Source organism: Bombina bombina, chromosome 2 (assembly GCF_027579735.1).
Source record: "Bombina bombina isolate aBomBom1 chromosome 2, aBomBom1.pri, whole genome shotgun sequence".
NCBI lineage: Eukaryota > Metazoa > Chordata > Amphibia > Anura > Bombinatoridae > Bombina > Bombina bombina.
In genome coordinates, this window is record NC_069500.1 from 503,441,469 (window position 1) to 503,461,213 (window position 19,745).

General features: G+C 38.0%; 1 protein-coding gene across 1 annotated transcript; it reads left to right on the forward strand.

The window, feature by feature from the left end:
- The first annotated feature begins 849 nt into the window (after window positions 1-849).
- LOC128647080 (olfactory receptor 8H1-like) lies at window positions 850-18,795 on the forward strand. Its single transcript, XM_053699895.1, has 2 exons — window positions 850-943; window positions 17,864-18,795. Exons 1-2 carry the CDS (start codon window positions 850-852, stop codon window positions 18,793-18,795), a joined length of 1,026 nt encoding a protein of 341 aa, XP_053555870.1.
- The last annotated feature ends 950 nt before the right edge of the window (window positions 18,796-19,745 follow it).

Consider the following 19,745-nt stretch of genomic DNA (forward strand, 5'->3'; position numbering starts at 1 on the left):
TTCATTTTTTAAATGTTCAAATAAAGATTGGAATTTTTAACTTACCGTTTTGGAGTGCTGCTTCCTTCTGATTCATATAAAAACACCTAAGGTTGAGGCCTTTATATCACCCCCCGGCGAGGCACATTCGGGCCTTGTCGTTAAGCAGCACATAGTGCTGGATACAAGAACTCTATCTACAGAACTACAGGCTGATTGTCCCCTGAAACGGATCAAGCTGCCATGGAGCCTATTTGCATACTAAAGGAAATAAGCCGTATGCTTTTCCAATACCGAGGGGTCTTCTCAGAAGCGGCCTACGAACTACCCTGTACTCCCTCAGTGGATTTTACTCTAACCACCTCTCCGACTGTGTCAGAGTGTAAACTACATGATGACGCTGTAGTGAATATGTCTGAAAGGCGACCGACATCTCTCCAGACAGCTTTACAAGCAGACCGTACATCTTTGCCAGCTATAGAGGATACACTGGAGGTGGAGAGCCCTGCTAAGCCTGGGGGACTTCCCGTGATACTTGCCTACCACCATGTTGAAGCTGGGGAGCATTTGGTTGGCAACTCTGCGGACCCTGTCTTACAGACGGTTAACACAGAGCCTTAATTGTGCCGGGTTGTGATCCAGAGAATGGCCCGGAGGATGATGGGCGCCTCAGTATACAGTCCAATCTCAGACACACGGAACAGGGGGAGCGTTCTTGCTATACATACACGGTCCTGGTTAGTTTTGGCGCCGTCCTCGGCTGAGGACCTGACAGTGCTGATTCCCCCAAAACCGCAACTCTCTAACTTAAATGGAACAGAAAGCCGAGGATGGAAGGAAAAGTGGAACTTACTTAGAATATCACTCGTGATGGCTACACTGAAACTGCTGAAGTCCGTGTTCTGCACATCGCTGCTACTGGACTGTATTTTCAGTGTGGCCCTTACTCAGCCCATGAAAACAGGTGTGGGCTGATAAGTTGTTTACCGCACATACGCAGTGAGTATGGTATGGAAATTACCTGAACAAAGCCATACACTTTTAAAACTATTCGCTGCCTATTAAATTCTCTTTTGGTAACCCAGCCTGTGGAATCACTTACCAAGGACAGTTCGCCCCTTCCATAAACGTTTTTTATAGACTATAACTTTAGACTAATGATGGCTACTGAGCCTAACACACGGAGGAAAAGCTGGTCTGCAAAATGTTTGTGTTGTTCTTAGTTATAGGCAGGATTATTTTGATAACTTGCTTTTAGAATGTTGGTAGTTGTTTATGTTTTAACTTTTGAGTGTCTGCATTCTCCCTTTCACCCTATTATTGAGCTTAGTAACAGCTAACTGTCTGGAGGATGTCACTATCTATAACTCACTGAGATTCCAAAGGTGTATTGCATATCTCTAACATTTCAATATGACCCCATTTTCTAACTGCCCTACACTAGTATATACTAGGAATCATACCTGTAGGATTATCAGACTCGTCCAAGGCAAGAAATATTCACCCTTTCATCATTGTCATATTTTTATTTGAGAGTATATTTTATTTAAAGTGTCTGAACACTTATGTCTATTGTTAAGAAGCAGCCCAGATTTATATATGTATCTCATCATATGAATGTATATAGGAATGCTCAGTTACAAACTCTTATACATATTATGCTCTATACTGAAATCACATTTTTAACCTGGTTGTTAGACTTCTTTCTCCTCTGGTACACTCATGCTAAACATCTTGTGAGACATTTTTTTTTCTCCTTATATTTTTGGATATTGCTGATAGCACATGATACCACGAGATGTCAGTTAGTATGTTGATTATGATATAATCAGTAACATTGATAATGCTAGCACACTAGGTTTGGGCTAATTCCCAGTAGAAGTGCATCTTGTCACCTAGATAATTATTTGTATGGCCATAGTGTTGGCACATAGCAATGCTAGCATATCTATTCTGCCTTAATGTTGTCATAGACAATGATCCTTGGGCATTTTTCTTAGTTTTAGAGAAGTACCGCCTGCGGCCGGGGCGGTGCGACCTAATGCAATTCATGACCCAAGGATCACTCCTATAAGTAACTGATATGACACTATACTTGAGTCACTCCTTATGTCTGCACTAATCCATAATGTTTTTTACTCAAAGATTATGTACACAATAATTTATAGGTCTGGGACATTTGGCACACGAGGTACTCACGGTTTATGGGTTTCACATTTACCTGACGCAACTAATCTATTAAATAGACAGAGTGAATGAGATTAGGACGTGAATTAATAAAGTTTTTTGTCTAGATATAATCTAAATAAGGGGATTTCCTACTACAATCTTCACGCTACCACCCCGGTTTAGTGACCTTGACATACACTATATTTTAATTACAACTAAGGGACCACATTAACCTTGCCCTCCTAACCTCATTATCCCTAATTTACATCTCTAAATATACTGTGTTTTTATAACTGGCTGACTCTTAAACCACTGTCAAAATGTCTAGGATGGCTCAGATGCAGAGAGATAGTGCCTTTTCTTTTACTTCATACATTGTGATTTCCTTAGCACCTACATACTTCTGGCCCCATATTATCTCCCTAAGCTATTCTAACTTTTGCTTTAATTTTAATAAGTTGTTTTTGGATGGGCTACTGCTCTATATGGAAGGCTTTTCCTGTATTACTGATATTATCTACAACCTAATAAGGGATTATCAGCCATATTTATAAACAATATTATACATATGTTATGTTATCTTGTTCACACAACTCAAACTACTTGAAAAATCAAAAACATTGTTCATATGTCCGTTTTAAAATTTATAAAAACTTAAAATAGAGGTTTATCAGCTGGGACCCAAGAGTGGCACCATACGGTTTATAATTGTCTTCTGTAGCTTCATGACATCTGCAATACAGTGAGGTCCAAAAGTGGCCCCTGGTGCCATCTAGAAGACAAACCAACTTACGAGCAAGCACGATGGTTATTGATCTTCTCCCTTTTTTTTTTAACAATGCCATAGAGTTATGTTATGCATATTATGGTTTTATAACTGTATAATCTGAAACAACTGTGTATATTGAATGTACTGAAAGGCATTGTCTTTAAGCTCTGAATTAAACCTCAATAAAAAAAAAAAAAAAATACAAACAACCCCTCAACAGTAAAACCCACCACCCACACAACCAACCCCCCAAATAAAACCCTAACTAAAAAAACCTAAGCTCCCCATTGGGCATTTGTATGGGCATTGCCCTTAAAAGGGCATTTAGCTCTATTGCGGCCCAAACCCTAACCTAAAAATAAAACCCACCCAATAAACCCTTAAAAAAACCTAACACTAACCCCTGAAGACATCCATTCTCAATGAAGCCGGGAGTAGTCCTGAACGAAGCAGCCACAAGTCCTCAACTAAGCCGGGAGAAGTCTCCATCCAAGCTGGGAGAAGTGGTCCTCCAGACGGGCTGAAGTCTTCATCCAGACGGCATCTTCTATCTTCATCCATCCAGCGTGGAGTGGCTCCATCTTCAAGACATCCGACATGGAGCATCCTCTTCTTTCCGATGACTAACGATGAATGAAGGTTCCTTTAAATGACTTCATCCAAGATGGCATCCCTTAGATTCTGATTGGCTGATATAATTCTATCAGCCAATCAGAATTAAGGTTTAAAAAATCCTATTGGCTGATGCAATCAGCCAATAGGATTGAACTTCAATCCTATTGGCTGATCCAATCAGTCAATAGGATTGAGTTCGCATTCTATTGGCTGATTGGAACAGCCAATAAAATGCAAGCTCAATCCTATTGGCTGATTAATTGGCTGATTAAAAGAGCTGATTAATTTTGATAGGGCTATTAGATTAGGTGTAATTAGTTTAAATATCTTGTAATTTGCTTTTTATTTTGTGCAATTTAGTGTTTGTTTTTGTAATTTTGGTAATTGTATTTCATTTATTCAATTTATTTAATTGTATTTCATTTAGGTAATTGATTTAATTGTAGTGTAGTGTTAGGTGCTAGTGTAACTAGGGTTAGGTTTTATTTTACAGGTAAATTTGTATTTATTTTAGCTAGGTAGTTATTAAATAGTTAATAACTATTTAATAACTATTCTACCTAGTTAAAATAAATACAAACTTGCCTGTAAAATAAAAATAAACCCTAAGCTAGCTACAATGTAACTATTAGTTATATTGTAGCTATCTTAGGGTTTATTTTACAAGTAAGTGTTTAGTTTTAAATAGGAATTATTTAGGTAATGATAGTAGGTTTTCTTTAGATTTATTTTAATTATATTTAAGTTAGGGGGTGTTAGGGTTAGAGTTAGACTTAGGTTTAGGGGTTAATAAATATAGTATAGTGGCGGCAACGTTGGGGGTGGCGGCTATGTCAGGGACAGCAGATTAGGGGTTAATAATATTTAACTAATGTTTGAGAGGTGGGAGTGCGGCAATTTAGGGGTCAATATGTTTATTCTAGTGACGGTGATGTCGGGAGCGGCAGATTAGGGGTTAATAATTTTATTTTAGTGTTTGCAATGCAGGAGGGCCTCGAATTTAGGGGTTAATAGATAGTTTATGGATGTTAGTGTACTTTTTAGCATTTTACTTATGAGTTTTATGCTACAGCATTGTAGTGTAAAACTCATAACTACTGACTTTAGAATGCGTTACGAATCTTGCGGGATAGGCTGTACCGCTCACTTTTTGGCCTAAAAAAAAGCTTGTAATACCAGCGCTATGGAAGTCCCATTAAAAAAGACTATACGCAAATTGCGTAAGTTGATTTGCGTTAAGGCCAAAAAAGTGTGCGGGACAGCTGTACCCACAAGACTTGTAATAGCAACGGTAGTAAAAAAGTAGCGTTATGAGGCTTAACGCTGCTTTTTTTACTCATAACGCAAGACTCGTAATCTAGCCGAAAAATTGCAATTTAAATATCAACTGAAACATTTAAATAAGGTATTGAAATAAAACATGCAGAAAATAATTGTATTTTTAAATCATATTTAAATTAATAACAACATAGTTCTGCAAAAATTGTATTTAATGCAAAAAGTAAAATCTTTTTGGCCTTATGCAGACAGTTCAAATAATAATAAAACATGCTAAATGCTCTGTGAAATGCTAAGTGTATTGTTTTCCTAAATGTAAAATCAGTGTCCCTGTGTCTGATGTTGGGCAAAACACAGATGTAGTTAAAAGTTCTCTGCAATTGTCTGACATATTCTCTAAAAAAAATGTCCAACAGTTCTTGCTGCTTTATCTTGCAAATGGAAAGGTGGCCAGATTGTGTCAAAATTTGCAAAACATTTTACAACAATAGAAAAACATATGCATACAGAGATAAAGGTGATTAACATATACAAAACACTGAAAGAAAATTAATCTAATTTGTATCGGTTGCTGTATGTTTTTTTTAGTGCGCCTTCTGCTCCCTGCTAACTTCACTCTTTCCAGCTAAGTTTCCCTTTCCTGTGAACTGCATTACTTTGAAAGATTGACATCTCAAAAGTAACAAGGACAGTACCTTTTTAGAGAATTCCCTGAGGGCGGTCTCTGTGAGTGTCAATGTGGATTTTTATATCTACTCTGATTTTTGATAATTGGGTCCTATCTCTCACACTCACACTCTCAATCTTACTTTTCACTATGGGCTAGATTACAAGTGGAACACTATCAACTGCAAAAGGTTTATGCTCGAGGTCATGGTTTTGGCACACACCCATATAACTAGTTGGATTATTGCGAACTAAACCTCGTGAGCTTTTGAAAAATTACATGTCCTATCTTTTCAATGTGCCACGAAAAATGCTATTCTGCACTCGTATTACAAGCTGTTGGGTAATATGCGTTGTGACTATGCTATCGAAGAAATTTCAAGATTTTTTTTGGCTTCAATGTTTTCAAAACGTTTTAGCTGCATATGGTCAAGAATTATTACTAGGGTGCTCACATACAGTAGGTCTAGTGTACTAGAAATTAAACAAATATCACAGCCAATATGTCCCAGATGTTCTTGCCTTTTTGATCACCGTTGTGTAGCAGTGCTTTTTTGATTGACTAAATTGCCCCCAAGTTTGCTTTTTCACTTGCTCATGGAAAACTGTGTCTCAACACAATCATACATGCAAGCAGTCTTGCCCGCACGTGCAGGGTGTGCACACCCACTGATGCTAAGGTTTATGACATTTACAGCATATATATGCAGTGCATTATTAGGTTGTAGAATGCCATAAAGAATGACTCAAGGCACTTTCACTGTTGTTATCGGGACGTTTATGAATGCCATCCTCAACAAATTACATCCTTTCATAGGATTCCCTCACACAGAGGATTCTGGTCTAATCACAAAAGGGACTAATAGAATATGGGGGCATACCTAACATGTGGCGGACAATACACTGCACCCATATTGCTCTGTGGCCACCGTTGAACCAGCAGAAGGCATATTGCATCCAGCAGCAGTTTCATTCTATCAATGCCCCTTTTGTGTACAATGACAACATGCACATTATAAATGTGTTTGTGTAGTATCTTTGATCCACTCATAACTACCATATCCTCATCTGTGTGGTCACAGTTGGAGGCCACAAAGTGGCATCACTAATGGATCAGTATTGAGTACTAATGCACAGCATGCATACTACATTTTCAATGGACAGTATATTTTTGGAGGTCCCTTTTAAATGCACTCAGACATATGTGTGTTCTAAAAATGTGTCAACCAAACTTTGTTTTGAACTTTGAATTGTCGCTAATTTTCTCGATATCAATAAGCACACTGCCATGCAATGTTCCTTGTCACATGTGTGACTGCAAAGCTGGGTGGAAATTCTGTAGGCCCTACGCACTGACAAAATAAGTCTGCGCATGACAGGGCAAGAGGGGTAATTTCAACACTCTCAATCACTTACAGCACAGAAGGCCGGTGACAGGGTCAGCAGCAACAGTGGTGGAATTTTAACAGGGAAACTCCAAACATAGGACAGTGGCATTATAAAATCTGAAGAGTGTTGACTTAATCTTCATGGAGCCAAAGACCTTCCAAGGGTAAGCCTATTCACATGCATGCTACTTTGTTAGTGACATGACCGAGGCAGACATTTAGAAAGAGAAATTGAGCCTAGTAATTTAGGGGCTTAGTGCTTTGTATTGAAAGATTTAGTCACACATTAAGTTTTCCATGTACATCTCTTACTTTTCAATTAAGGTCAGACTTTGGTGGAAAGATATTCACTGAGATAAGCTGCAATTGATCCTATTACTGAATGAGGAGTAGCAAGCAGATGTGAATAAACTGTTTGAAACATCTTTTGGGACAACCAAAAAGTAAATGTTCTTTGTAAAATTAGTATAATGACAGAATGTAAATTTAACCCTTTTACAACCCAGTGACTCATGTGTACAGCTGCCAAAAATAAAAAACACAAATGACAGACCTCTTTGTAAAATTAAAGTGTGGTGTATGACATAGTTCTTTTTTTTCCCCCAGACTCACCCAAACGAATAAAGAAGTCACTCCACTTTAATAAAGTGCTGGCAGTTTGACAAAATTAACAGAAAAAAATACATAATTCTACATAAACACATCATGATTTAAATTGTCTAAAAGGAACAAATCTAATGCAAGTCATCCATAAACGTCCTTATGTAATAAGTGCCCTGGAGGATTCCACAGTATCCAGTACATGTTGAAGTAACTGAATTTGCCTACTTTGATTTTTCTGGATTCTTCTGAAATTATTATGCACACATTTCCTTAAGTGGTACATGTTCTCAACAAATATTTATTCCATTCCTGTAATACTTTGTTCAGTTTCTGTACAGACATCAGATCTCGTAGGCTCATCTTGAACGTCTAATATCTCATCCCTTTTCTAAACATCTGCAAATGTTAAAAAAATTGGTTAATGTCATATATGTATTCATTTTAAATACTTTTAATAGTCTTTAAAATTATCTTTCACAGCAAACACTTATGCTTTCTCAAAAAAAATAGTCTTTGTCTATTAATTTGCACATTTTCACACAAAAAAAGTTAAATCTGAAGTATTCTCTTAAATAATAAATTTATCATGTTTGCTAAAAACATTTAAAAATAACCTCATGCATAGTTGTTTTACATATAAGTGACATGCATTTAGAAATAAGTTAGAGTGCTTTTCCATTAATGGAGCACCACTCTGGCACAATAGAGTTTTGTTCCATTAATGCCAAAGTACAATAGAAGCTAAAATTCCCTCACCCCCACTCTTTGTTGTCTCTACCTGGGGAATTTAAGGGGGGCGAAACTTCAATCCACGAGTTTCACTTGGAGTGGATACCAGAGGATCAGTGGTGCTCTGCAACAATCCTTTGTCATTCACCCCAAGTGAAACTTGTATATTGATGCTTCACCCCACTTGAATCGCCCAGGGAGTGGATATGGAGGAATTTCAGCTTCTACTGTACTTTGGTAATAACGGACAAAAAATCAATAGAACAATTTGCTAATAGTTCATATATATTAGTAAATAGTTAAGAGTTAGAAATAGGTAATTTATAATTAATAAAAAAAATAGTTACAATTATAGTGAACTTTCCCCTTTGATTAAACAGATCCTGAACATTAGCAATATTTTAGATGGAGTTTATTTCATCAGATGTAATGAAGATGCACTATAACTTACTTTTTAATGTAGTGCTGAAAATCAAATTCCCTGTACACCACCCACTGACTTCAAAAGTACTTTTTTTTGTTGAACTAACGGTTTGAACTGTTCTCCAATCAGTGCTCTAGCCAAATGGCATTTTTGTTGTAACTAGAGCACATATTGGAGAATATGTCAAACATGGTAGATGTGTTAATATGCAGTTGTTCTAAGTGACTTTCAAACACATTAATGGTTGTTGTCATTTTAATTAATTAGCAGGCCTTTGAGTCCACAAGTAGTGCAGCGTGAACACGATATTGTGGGAAATCCCCTTGCGATAATACTGTATATATACGCAAACTCATAAATGGAGCGAGCATGCAATTTTTCTACTTTCAACTTGTAAACCCATGCCAAAACACCATGTACAAGGTCCGCGATAGAAAAATCCCGTCAGCACAATTCACGTGTTTTTGTAAACACTAATTTGCATTGCAACTGTAATCTAGCCCTATATATAACAGGAAGAGACAGAGAGAGATAATAGCAGTGCCAGATCAGCCTGCTGGGATACTGGTAGTTTTCCCAGTGAGCTGCTGGGCCGGCGGCACCACAGAGCATCATACTTTTGGTAGGGAGGTCAAGGAGCGAGCATTGTGCACATGCATAGTACATTCCTTCTGGAATGTAGTTTATGGGGGCAGATTAGTGGCAGGCAAAGTTAGGGGGTGGAGGCTCGGCCGGGATGGAGATGCTGGACTGGTGGGCTGGCTAAGAGTTGTGTCAGCTTTTGCTTACAGAGCATGCCTACAATGTACAAAACTTATACCAGTAAAGTCAAAAATTGTTAAAAACCAGTTACAGTAGCATCTTGCTTCTGTAATTATTTTCATTATCCAAACCTACCATTTGCCCCACTTGCAAATAAACAAAACATTTTTAAATGCTTCAAAAACTGCCACCCTATATCACCTATGTTTTTATATTAAAATGTTTTGTTTATTTGAAGTGGATGTGTGCCAATGCCCCTTGTTTTGTTTAAATATTGAGTCTCATGGGCAGCAGCTCCCAGGATTTATCTAACCCAACTATTGTAAGGTGTGCTAGGCCAAACTTTGTGGATATGTATTTAAAAACAAATAGGAAGATTAACCATCTTTCTTTGGTTAAAGCACCCATCCAAGTTCAGTTAATCTCATAACAGTGTAAAGGAAACATATATAAAGCAAATGAGTCTCATTCTATTTTAAAGAGAGAAGCAGGAATGATTCAGCTCATAAAGGCAAAGTACTGTAGTTTTAAAACCAGTCAACATTGAAACACCTTGTAATGTGGTGACTGGCTAAGCAGAATAGGCCATATTGTGTGACTAATATTCCAATGTTAATATAAAAACATAGGTGATATTTGCAGGTATGGTTTGTACCATTTAAAAATGCACCAGTACACTATGTATACACTTATCTTAATCATATAACTTCATAATATATATATATATGTTTCTACCATTTATCGAGTTGTATAATTACGATAAGTAGGCACCCTGGCAGTTGAACTTGATAGTTTGCTCTATTGTGGACATAAGGCGGACAACCCGCCTGTGGTCTTAACTAATTTTTTGCTCTATGCCTTTTTTGATTTTACGCTGTCACTCTTTATTATCATAAACATGTGAATTTTGACCCAGCCTACCTTTGTGATTTTATATATATATATATATATATATATATATATATATATATATATATATATATATATATAGTTCAGAAAAGATAGTACCGGCACCCTCCAATTCAGTAAAATCACAGTTTATTAAGTCACATTAAAGAGATACAAATGGTATAACAGTCAGAGCACACCTGACATGTTTCGGCTTAGTAGCCTTAATCATATATGTATTTTATATATATATATATATATATATATATATATATATAATATATATATATGTGTGTGTATATATATATATATATATATATATAAATATAAATAAAATAAATATATTTATATTTTATACATATATAAATACACATATAAATATATAGTATATACATATATAAATAGCATTATAAGTATAAACTATATTTCTCTTGTTAAGTGTATCCAGTCCACGGATCATCCATAACTTATGGGATATTCTCCTTCCCAACAGGAAGTTGCAAGAGGATCACCCACAGCAGAGCTGCTATATAGCTCCTCCCCTAACTGTCATACCCAGTCATTCTCTTGCAAGCCTCAACCAAGATGGAGGTCGTAAGAGGAGTGTGGTGTTTTATACTTAGTTTATTCTTCAATCAAAAGTTTGTTATTTTTAAATGGTGCCGGAGTGTACTGTTTATCTCAGGCAGTATTTAGAAGAAGAATCTGCCTGCGTTTTCTATGATCTTATCAGAGGTAACTAAGATCCATGGCTGTTCTCACATATTCTGAGGAGTGAGGTAACTTCAGAGAGGGAATGGCTTTCAGGTTTTCCTGCAATAAGGTATGTGCAGTTAATATTTTTCTAGGGATGGAATTTGCTAGATAATGCTGCTGATACCAAACTAATGTAAGTAAAGCCTTAAATGCAGTTATAGCAACTGGTATCAGGCTTATTAATAGAGATGCATACTCTTATAAAAATGTAATATAAAACGTTTGCTGGCATGTTTAATCGTTTTTATATGTATTTGGTGATAAAACTTATTGGGGCCTAGTTTTTTTCCACATGGCTGGCTTGAATTTGGCCTAGAAACAGTTTCCTTAGGCTTTCCACTGTTGTAATATGAGTGGGAGGGGCCTATTTTGCCGTTTTTTTGCACAGCAAAAATTACAGACACCGACTTCCAGCTTCTTCCTGCATGATCCAGGACATCTCTGGAGGGCTCAAAAGGCTTCAAAGTCGTTTTTGAGGGAGGTAAAAAGCCACATAGAGCTGTGGCAGTTGTTGTGACTGTTTGAAAAAAAAAAAAAAAAAAAACGTTTTTGTCTTTTATTATTTTTGGGGTATTAAGGGGTTAATCATCCATTTGCAAGTGGGTGCAATGCTCTGCTAACTTGTTACATACACTGTAAAAATTTCGTTAGTGTAACTGCCTTTTTTCACTGTTATTTCAAATTTTGACAAAATTTGTGTTTCTTAAAGGTGCAGTAATGTTTTTGATATTGCTTGTAAACTTGTTTAAAGTGTTTTCCAAGCTTGCTAGTCTCATTGCTAGTCTGTTTAAACATGTCTGACACAGAGGAAACTACTTGTTCATTATGTTTGAAAGCCATGGTGGAGCCCCATAGGAGTATGTGCACTAAATGTATTGATTTCACCTTAAACAGTAAAGATCAGTCTTTAAATATAAAAGAAATATCACCAGAAGATTCTGACGAGGGGGAAGTTATGCTGACTAACTCTCCCCACGTGTCAGTCCCTTCGCCTCCCGCTCAGGGGATGCACGCTAATATGGCGCCAATTACATCAGGGACGCCCATAGCGATTACCTTGCAGGACATGGCTGCAATCATGAATAATACCCTGTCAGAGGTATTATCCAGGTTGCCTGAATTATGAGGCAAGCGCAATTCCTCTGGGGTTAGGAGAAATACAGAGCGTGCAGATGCTGTAAGGGCCATGTCTGATACTGCGTCACAATATGCAGATCATGAGGACGGAGAGCTTCAGTCTGTGGGTGACATCTCTGATTCGGGGAATCCTGATTCAGAGATTTCTAATTTTAAATTTAAGCTTGAGAACCTCCGTGTGTTGCTTGGGGAGGTATTAGCTGCTCTGAATGACTGTAACACAGTTGCAGTACCAGAGAAATTGTGTAGGCTGGATAAATACTATGCGGTACCCGGTGTGTACTGATGTTTTTCCTATACCTAAAAGGCTTACAGAAATTATTAGCAAGGAGTGGAATAGACCGGGTGTGCCTTTTTCCCCACCTCCTATATTTATGGCAGACGGTCCCTAAGGTGGAGGGAGCAGTTTCTACTTTAGCAAAGCGTACTACTATCCCGGTTGAGGACAGTTGTGCTTTTTCAGATCCAATGGATAAAAAATTGGAGGGTTACCTTAAGAAAATTCTGACGAGGGGGAAGCCCCTTGCATGCATTGCACCTGTCACGGCCGCAGCGGCATTCTGGTTTGAGGCCCTGGAAGAGGCCATCCATACAGCTCTATTGACTGAAATTATTGACAAACTTAGAACACTTAAGCTAGCTAACTCATTTGTTTCTGATGCCATTGTTCATTTGACTAAACTAACGGCTAAGAATTCCGGATTCGCCATCCAAGCACGTAGGGCGCTATGGCTTAAATCCTGGTCAGCTTACGTGATTTCGAAGTCTAAATTACTCAACATTCCTTTCAAGGGGCAGACCTTATTCGGGCCTGGTTTGAAGGAAATTATTGCTGACATTACTGGAGGTAAGGGTCACACCCTTCCTCAGGACAGGGCCAAAGCAAAGGCCAAACAGTCTAATTTTCATGCCTTTCGAAATTTCAAGGCAGGTGCAGCATCAACTTCCTCCTCTTCAAAACAAGAGGGAACTTTTGCTCAATCTAAGCAGGCCTGGAAACCTAACCAGTCCTGGAACAAAGGCAAGCAGGCCAGAAAGTCTGCTGCTGCCTCTAAGACAGCATGAAGGAACGGCCCCCTATCCAGCGACGGATCTAGTAGGGGGCAGACTTTCTCTCTTCGCCCAGGCGTGGGCAAGAGATGTTCAGGATCTCTGGGCGTTGGAGATCATATCTCAGGGATATCTTCTGGACTTCAAAGCTTCCCCTCCACAAGGGAGATTTCATCTTTCAAGGCTATCTGCAAATCAGCTAAAGAAAGAGGCATTCCTACGCTGTGTGCAAGACCTCCTACTTATGGGAGTGATCCATCCAGTTCCGCGGACGGAACAAGGACAGGGTTTTTATTCGAATCTGTTTGTGGGGCAGACTTTCTCTCTTCGCCCAGGCGTGGGCAAGAGATGTTCAGGATCCCTGGGCGTTGGAGATCATATCTCAGGGATATCTTCTGGACTTCAAAGCTTCCCCTCCACAAGGGAGATTTCATCTTTCAAGGCTATCTGCAAATCAGATAAAGAAAGAGGCATTCCTACGCTGTGTGCAAGACCTCCTACTTATGGGAGTGATCCATCCAGTTCCGCGGACGGAACAAGGACAGGGTTTTTATTCGAATCTGTTTGTGGTTCCCAAAAAAGAGGGAACCTTCAGACCAATTTTGGATCTAAGGATCTTAAACAAATTCCTCAGAGTTCCATCTTTCAAAATGGAAACTATTCGGACCATCCTACCCATGATCCAAGAAGGTCAGTACATGACCACAGTGGACTTAAAGGATGCCTACCTTCACATACCGATTCACAAAAGGTTCTGGGCTCACTTCTGGCGGTTCTAAGACCGCGAGGCATAGCGGTGGCTCCGTGTCTAGACGACATCCTGATACAGGCGTCAAGCTTTCAAGTTGCCAAGTGTCATACAGAGATAGTTCTGGCATTTCTGAGGTCGCACGGTTGGAAAGTGAACGAGGAAAAGAGTTCTCTAGCCCTACTCACAAGAGTCTCCTTCTTAGGGACTCTTATAGATTCTGTAGAAATGAAAGTTTACCTGACGGAGTCCAGGTTATCAAAACTTCTAAATGCTTGCCGTGTTCTTCACTCCATTCCGCGCCCTTCGGTAGCTCAGTGTATGGAGGTAATCGGCTTAATGGTAGCGGCAATGGACATATTGCTATTTGCGCGCCTTCATCTCAGACCGCTGCAATTATGCATGCTGAGTCAGTGGAATGGGGATTACACAGATTTGTCCCCTCTGCTAAATCTGGATCAAGAGACCAGAGATTCTCTTCTCTGGTGGTTGTCTCGGGTACACCTGTCCAAGGGTATGACTTTTCGCAGGCCAGATTGGACAATTGTAACAACAGATGCCAACCTTCTAGGTTGGGGTGCAGTCTGGAATTCCCTGAAGGCACAGGGATCGTTTACTCAGGAGGAGAAACTCCTTCCAATAAATATTCTGGAGTTAAGAGCGATATTCAATGCTCTTCTGGCTTGGCCTCAGTTAGCAACACTGAGGTTCATCAGATTTCAGTCGGACAACATCACGACTGTGGCTTACATCAACCATCAAGGGGGAACCAGGAGTTCCCTAGCGATGTTAGAAGTCTCAAATATAATTTGCTGGGCAGAGTACCACTCTTGCCACCTGTCAGCAATCCATATCCCAGGCGTGGAGAACTGGGAGGCAGATTTTCTAAGTCGTCAGACTTTCCATCCGGGGAGTGGGAACTCCATCCGGAGGTGTTTGCTCAGTTGATTCATCGTTGGGCCAAACCAGAGTTGGATCTCATGACGTCTCGCCAGAATGCCAAGCTTCCTTGTTACGGATCAAGGTCCAGGGACCCAGAAGCGACGCTGATAGATGCTCTAGCAGTGCCTTGGTTCTTCAACCTGGCTTATGTGTTTCCACCGTTTCCTCTGCTCCCTCGACTGATTGCCAAAATCAAACAGGAGAGAGCATCGGTGATTCTGATAGCACCTGCATGGCCACGCAGGACTTGGTATGCAGACCTAGTGGACATGTCATCCTTTTCACCATGGACTCTGCCTCTAAGACAGGACCTTATGATACAAGGTCCTTTCAATCATCCAAATCTAATTTCTCTGAGACTGACTGCATGGAGATTGAACGCTTGATTCTTTCAAAGCGTGGCTTCTCCGAGTCAGTCATTGATACTTTAATACAGGCACGAAAGCCTGTTACCAGGAAAATCTACCACAAGATATGGAGTAAATATCTTTATTGGTGTGAATCCAAGAATTACTCATGGAGTAAGATTAGGATTCCTAGAATATTGTCTTTTCTCCAAGAGGGCTTGGACAAAGGATTATCAGCTAGTTGCTTAAATGGACAGATTTCTGCTCTATCTATTCTTTTGCACAAGCGTCTGGCAGAGGTTCCAGACGTCCAGGCATTTTGCCAGGCTTTGGTTGGAATTAAGCCTGTGTTTAAACCTGTTGCTCCCCCGTGGAGCTTAAACTTGGTTCTTAAAGTTCTTCAAGGAGTTCCGTTGGAACCCCTTTATTCCATTGATATTAAACTTTTATCTTGGAAAGTTCTGTTTTTGATGGCTATTTCCTCGGCTCGGAGAGTCTCTGAGCTATCTGCCTTACAATGTGATTCTCCTTATCTGATTTTTCATGCAGATAAGGTAGTCCTGCGTACCAAACCTGGGTTTTTACCTAAGGTGGTTTCTAACAAGAATATCAATCAAGAGATTGTTGTTCCATCATTGTGTCCTAATCCTTCTTCAAAGAAGGAACGTCTTTTACATAATCTGGACGTAGTCCGTGCCTTGAAGTTTTACTTACAAGCTACTAAAGATTTTTGTCAAACATCTACCCTGTTTGTCGTTTACTCTGGACAGAGGAGAGGTCAAAAAGCTTTGGCAACCTCTCTTTCCTTTTGGCTTCGGAGCATAATACGCCTAGCCTATGAGACTGCTGGACAGCAGCCCCCTGAAAGGAATACAGCTCATTCTACTAGAGCTGTGGCTTCCACCTGGGCCTTTAAAAATGAGGCCTCTGTTGAACAGATTTGCAAGGCCGCGACTTGGTCTTCGCTTCACACTTTTTCCAAATTTTACAAATTTGATACTTTTGCTTCTTCGGAGGCTGTTTTTGTGAGAAAGGTTCTTCAGGCAGTGGTTCCTTCCGCTTAATCCTGCCTTTTCCCTCCCATCATCCGTGTACTTTAGCTTTGGTATTGGTATCCCATAAGTAATGGATGATCCGTGGACTGGATACACTTAACAAGAGAAAACATAATTTATGCTTACCTGATAAATTTATTTCTCTTGTAGTGTATCCAGTCCACGGCCCGCCCTGTCCTTTTAAGGCAGGTCTAAATTTTAATTAAACTACAGTCACCACTGCACCCTATGGTTTCTCCTTTCTCTGTTTGTTTTCGGTCGAATGACTGGATATGACAGTTAGGGGAGGAGCTATATAGCAGCTCTGCTGTGGGTGATCCTCTTGCAACTTCCTGTTGGGAAGGAGAATATCCCATAAGTAATGGATGATCCGTGGACTGGATACACTACAAGATAAATAAATTTATCAGGTAAGCATGAATTATGTTTTATACTTTAACTATAATAGTTAAATAAGTAACATACTAATAAAAAAAAATCTACAAGTGAAAAATTAAAATCATTCTTCCAGTAAAAAAATTACAAAGTTTGATTGGTTAGTCCAGTGGGCAGCTCCTCCTTGCAGTTTTCAAGAGAATGAAATATCAATAGTGGAATTGAAATATTTGAAGATGACTCTGAAGCTTAAGAAAAAGACAATACTAACAAAGACCTGGAATTTGAAAGAAAACTCACCTCAGTACACAGTTTAACTACTGCCACAAGCTACAACAAAACAAAAGTAAGTGTTTTTCTTTTGTGTTTTTCAGCAACATTTGCTAATGATAGATATGTTAAAGTAAATACATACAAAAAGAAAAAGCTGGAAAAAGAATTGTTTAAAAGTGGTTTAAAAAAAAAAAAAGATAAATCCATGTAAGTTTTATTTTGCTTAAATCAGTAAAATTATTGTAAAGCAATTTTAAAATAATTGAATAATGGTATTTAGAATTGACTCATTACAAGAAAATAAGAAATTTCTTTAATAAAATATAACTAAATGATATGATGCTAGATGTGTCAGAGAAATAAAAATACAATAGTTTGCTTTAAAAAACAATAAAAACAAAAAGATTAACGTTTAGATGTTATTATACATCAGTTATATTAATATAAAAGCAAAATGTACTATATTATAATTAACACAGTGTGATTTTCAGATGAGTTAAGCAATAATAGCATAAAGAAACTAAGCCAATACACAATGCATGTAATGATACATTTAATGACAAAAAAAAATATTGTTAATGAGTTTAAGTTCCTGAAAAAAAAGAAGTATAGAACTAAACTTGATAGGTTTTAAACATGTTTGTGTGTGTGTGCACTTGCGAGTTTAGATATACTACATAGGTAATTTAAAAGGCAGACATTTTAGACATTTGAGAATATATAAAAATTCATAACATAGTGTAAAAAAATGCCCGGTTTTCATTATAATCTCATATTATAAAAAACTGAAACCATTCAAAAAAAGTTGACGTCTTTCTTTTTCTTTCTTTTCTTTTTTTTAGAATGAGATCTTCACATTATAAGATAAAATGCTGTGTTTGGATTTGTGTGTTTCTCTCAAACTCTTCAGATGCAATTTATAATAAAACAAATGTGAATGAATTTATTATTTTGGGATTCTCCAGTGTTCAGGAATACCAGAATCTTTTTCTTGCATTCTTCCTAACAATATATCTCATCACCCTCACAGTGAACATTTCCCTCCTCACCATAATCAGACTGAGTCTAGAACTTCACAAGCCCATGTATTTCTTTCTTGGTAATTTGTCATTTTTAGAGCTTGGCTACATCTCTGTGACCGTCCCTAAGATTGTTTTGAACATTATTAATAACAAGAAAAGCATTTCCTTTTCTGGCTGTTTTGCTCAGCTTTTCTTCTTCACTTTTTTGGGAGCAACTGAAATTATTTTACTTGCAGTGATGTCTTTTGACAGGTATTTGGCAGTATGTTTCCCCTTACGTTATACTAGTATCATGACACAAAAAACATGCTATGTCCTGGCTGCTGTGTCATGGGTGTTTAGTTTCCTGACCACTTCATTTCCTATAATCAAAATATCTGAGTTACATTTTTGTAGTGCAAATGTAATTAACCACTTTTTCTGTGAGGCTGCACCTTTACTCAAGTTGTCTTGTTCAGATACATATTTTGAAGAGTTATTTGTAATTATCTGTGCATCTTCTGTTACTATCACGTCTGTGCTCCTCACTATGGTATCATATGGTTGTATACTAAGGGCAATATTGAAGATCCCATCTGTCACTGGTAAACAGAAGGCTGCCTCTACCTGTGCCTCCCATCTAATAGTGGTTACTGCATTTTATTCAACTGTTATTGCTATGTACATAAAACCTACAGGTAGCAAGGGCTCTCTTAATAAGATAATGGCATTGGTCTATGCAGTGTTTACGCCATTTGTTAATCCATTTATTTACAGTTTACGAAACAAAGAAGTTAAAGATGCATTTTTTAGACATGTTTTAAAAAAGGGGGTTCAATGAAAGAATCCTTTTTTGGGATAAATCATTTGATTGTAATCGACCCAATAATTTCTTAATATAATGCATGTCCAAATATGAGTACACGCAGTATAAAGGAATTTAATTAAGAAGTGCAGTCACTTAAAGGCTTTGGTAGACAGAGATAATAGCTGGTTATTGGGGCTAAACACATATGACTCATATCATAGGCTCACCAGATGTGTTCAGCTAGGTTCCTGTAGTTCATTTATAGAAACACATATTAAGTTTTTTTACAGAAAACAACCATTAATGTCTATGGGGATATTTATTGATAAATCAAGTTTTTCGCATGCATTGTGATTGACTCCATAGAATTTGATCAAAAGCTTTCAGAAAATCTTATCAAATGATTTATCTACAAAAGTCCCTATAGACATTAATAGTGACATTTGCAGAAAAATATTTAGATTATTATTATTATTATTATTATTAGTTAACTGTAGAGCACCAACATATTCTTTAGTGATATAACATAGAAGTATAATATGCATGGGTAGCATTTATAAGAGCAAATGGGTGGAGGGCCCAGTCAAGAGTTGTACTGTTGCAAAGCCTCTTACCTGAAGGTGATCTACAAAACAGCTGGGCTTATAGTCTTACATGCTTAGCTTTTCTAAAAAACTGTGACTGAGCCCATAGCTACATGTAAGCAATAGTACAATAATAGTGCAGTAGAGCATTTTCTTTTTGCATGTTTATGTCCCTTTAAGCTTGAAATACATTTGGAAAACTAGTATCAGTTATGTCAAACCTTTTTAAAACAGAAGGTACTAGCTTAAAGGGACAGTCTCATCAATATTCTGGAGTATACTGTACTTTTAATATACCTTTATACATATATGTTATCCTTTGCTGAAAGGTTTATCTAGGAAAGCTCAGGAGCAGCAAATAACCTAGGTTCTAGCTGCTGATTGGTGGATGCATATATA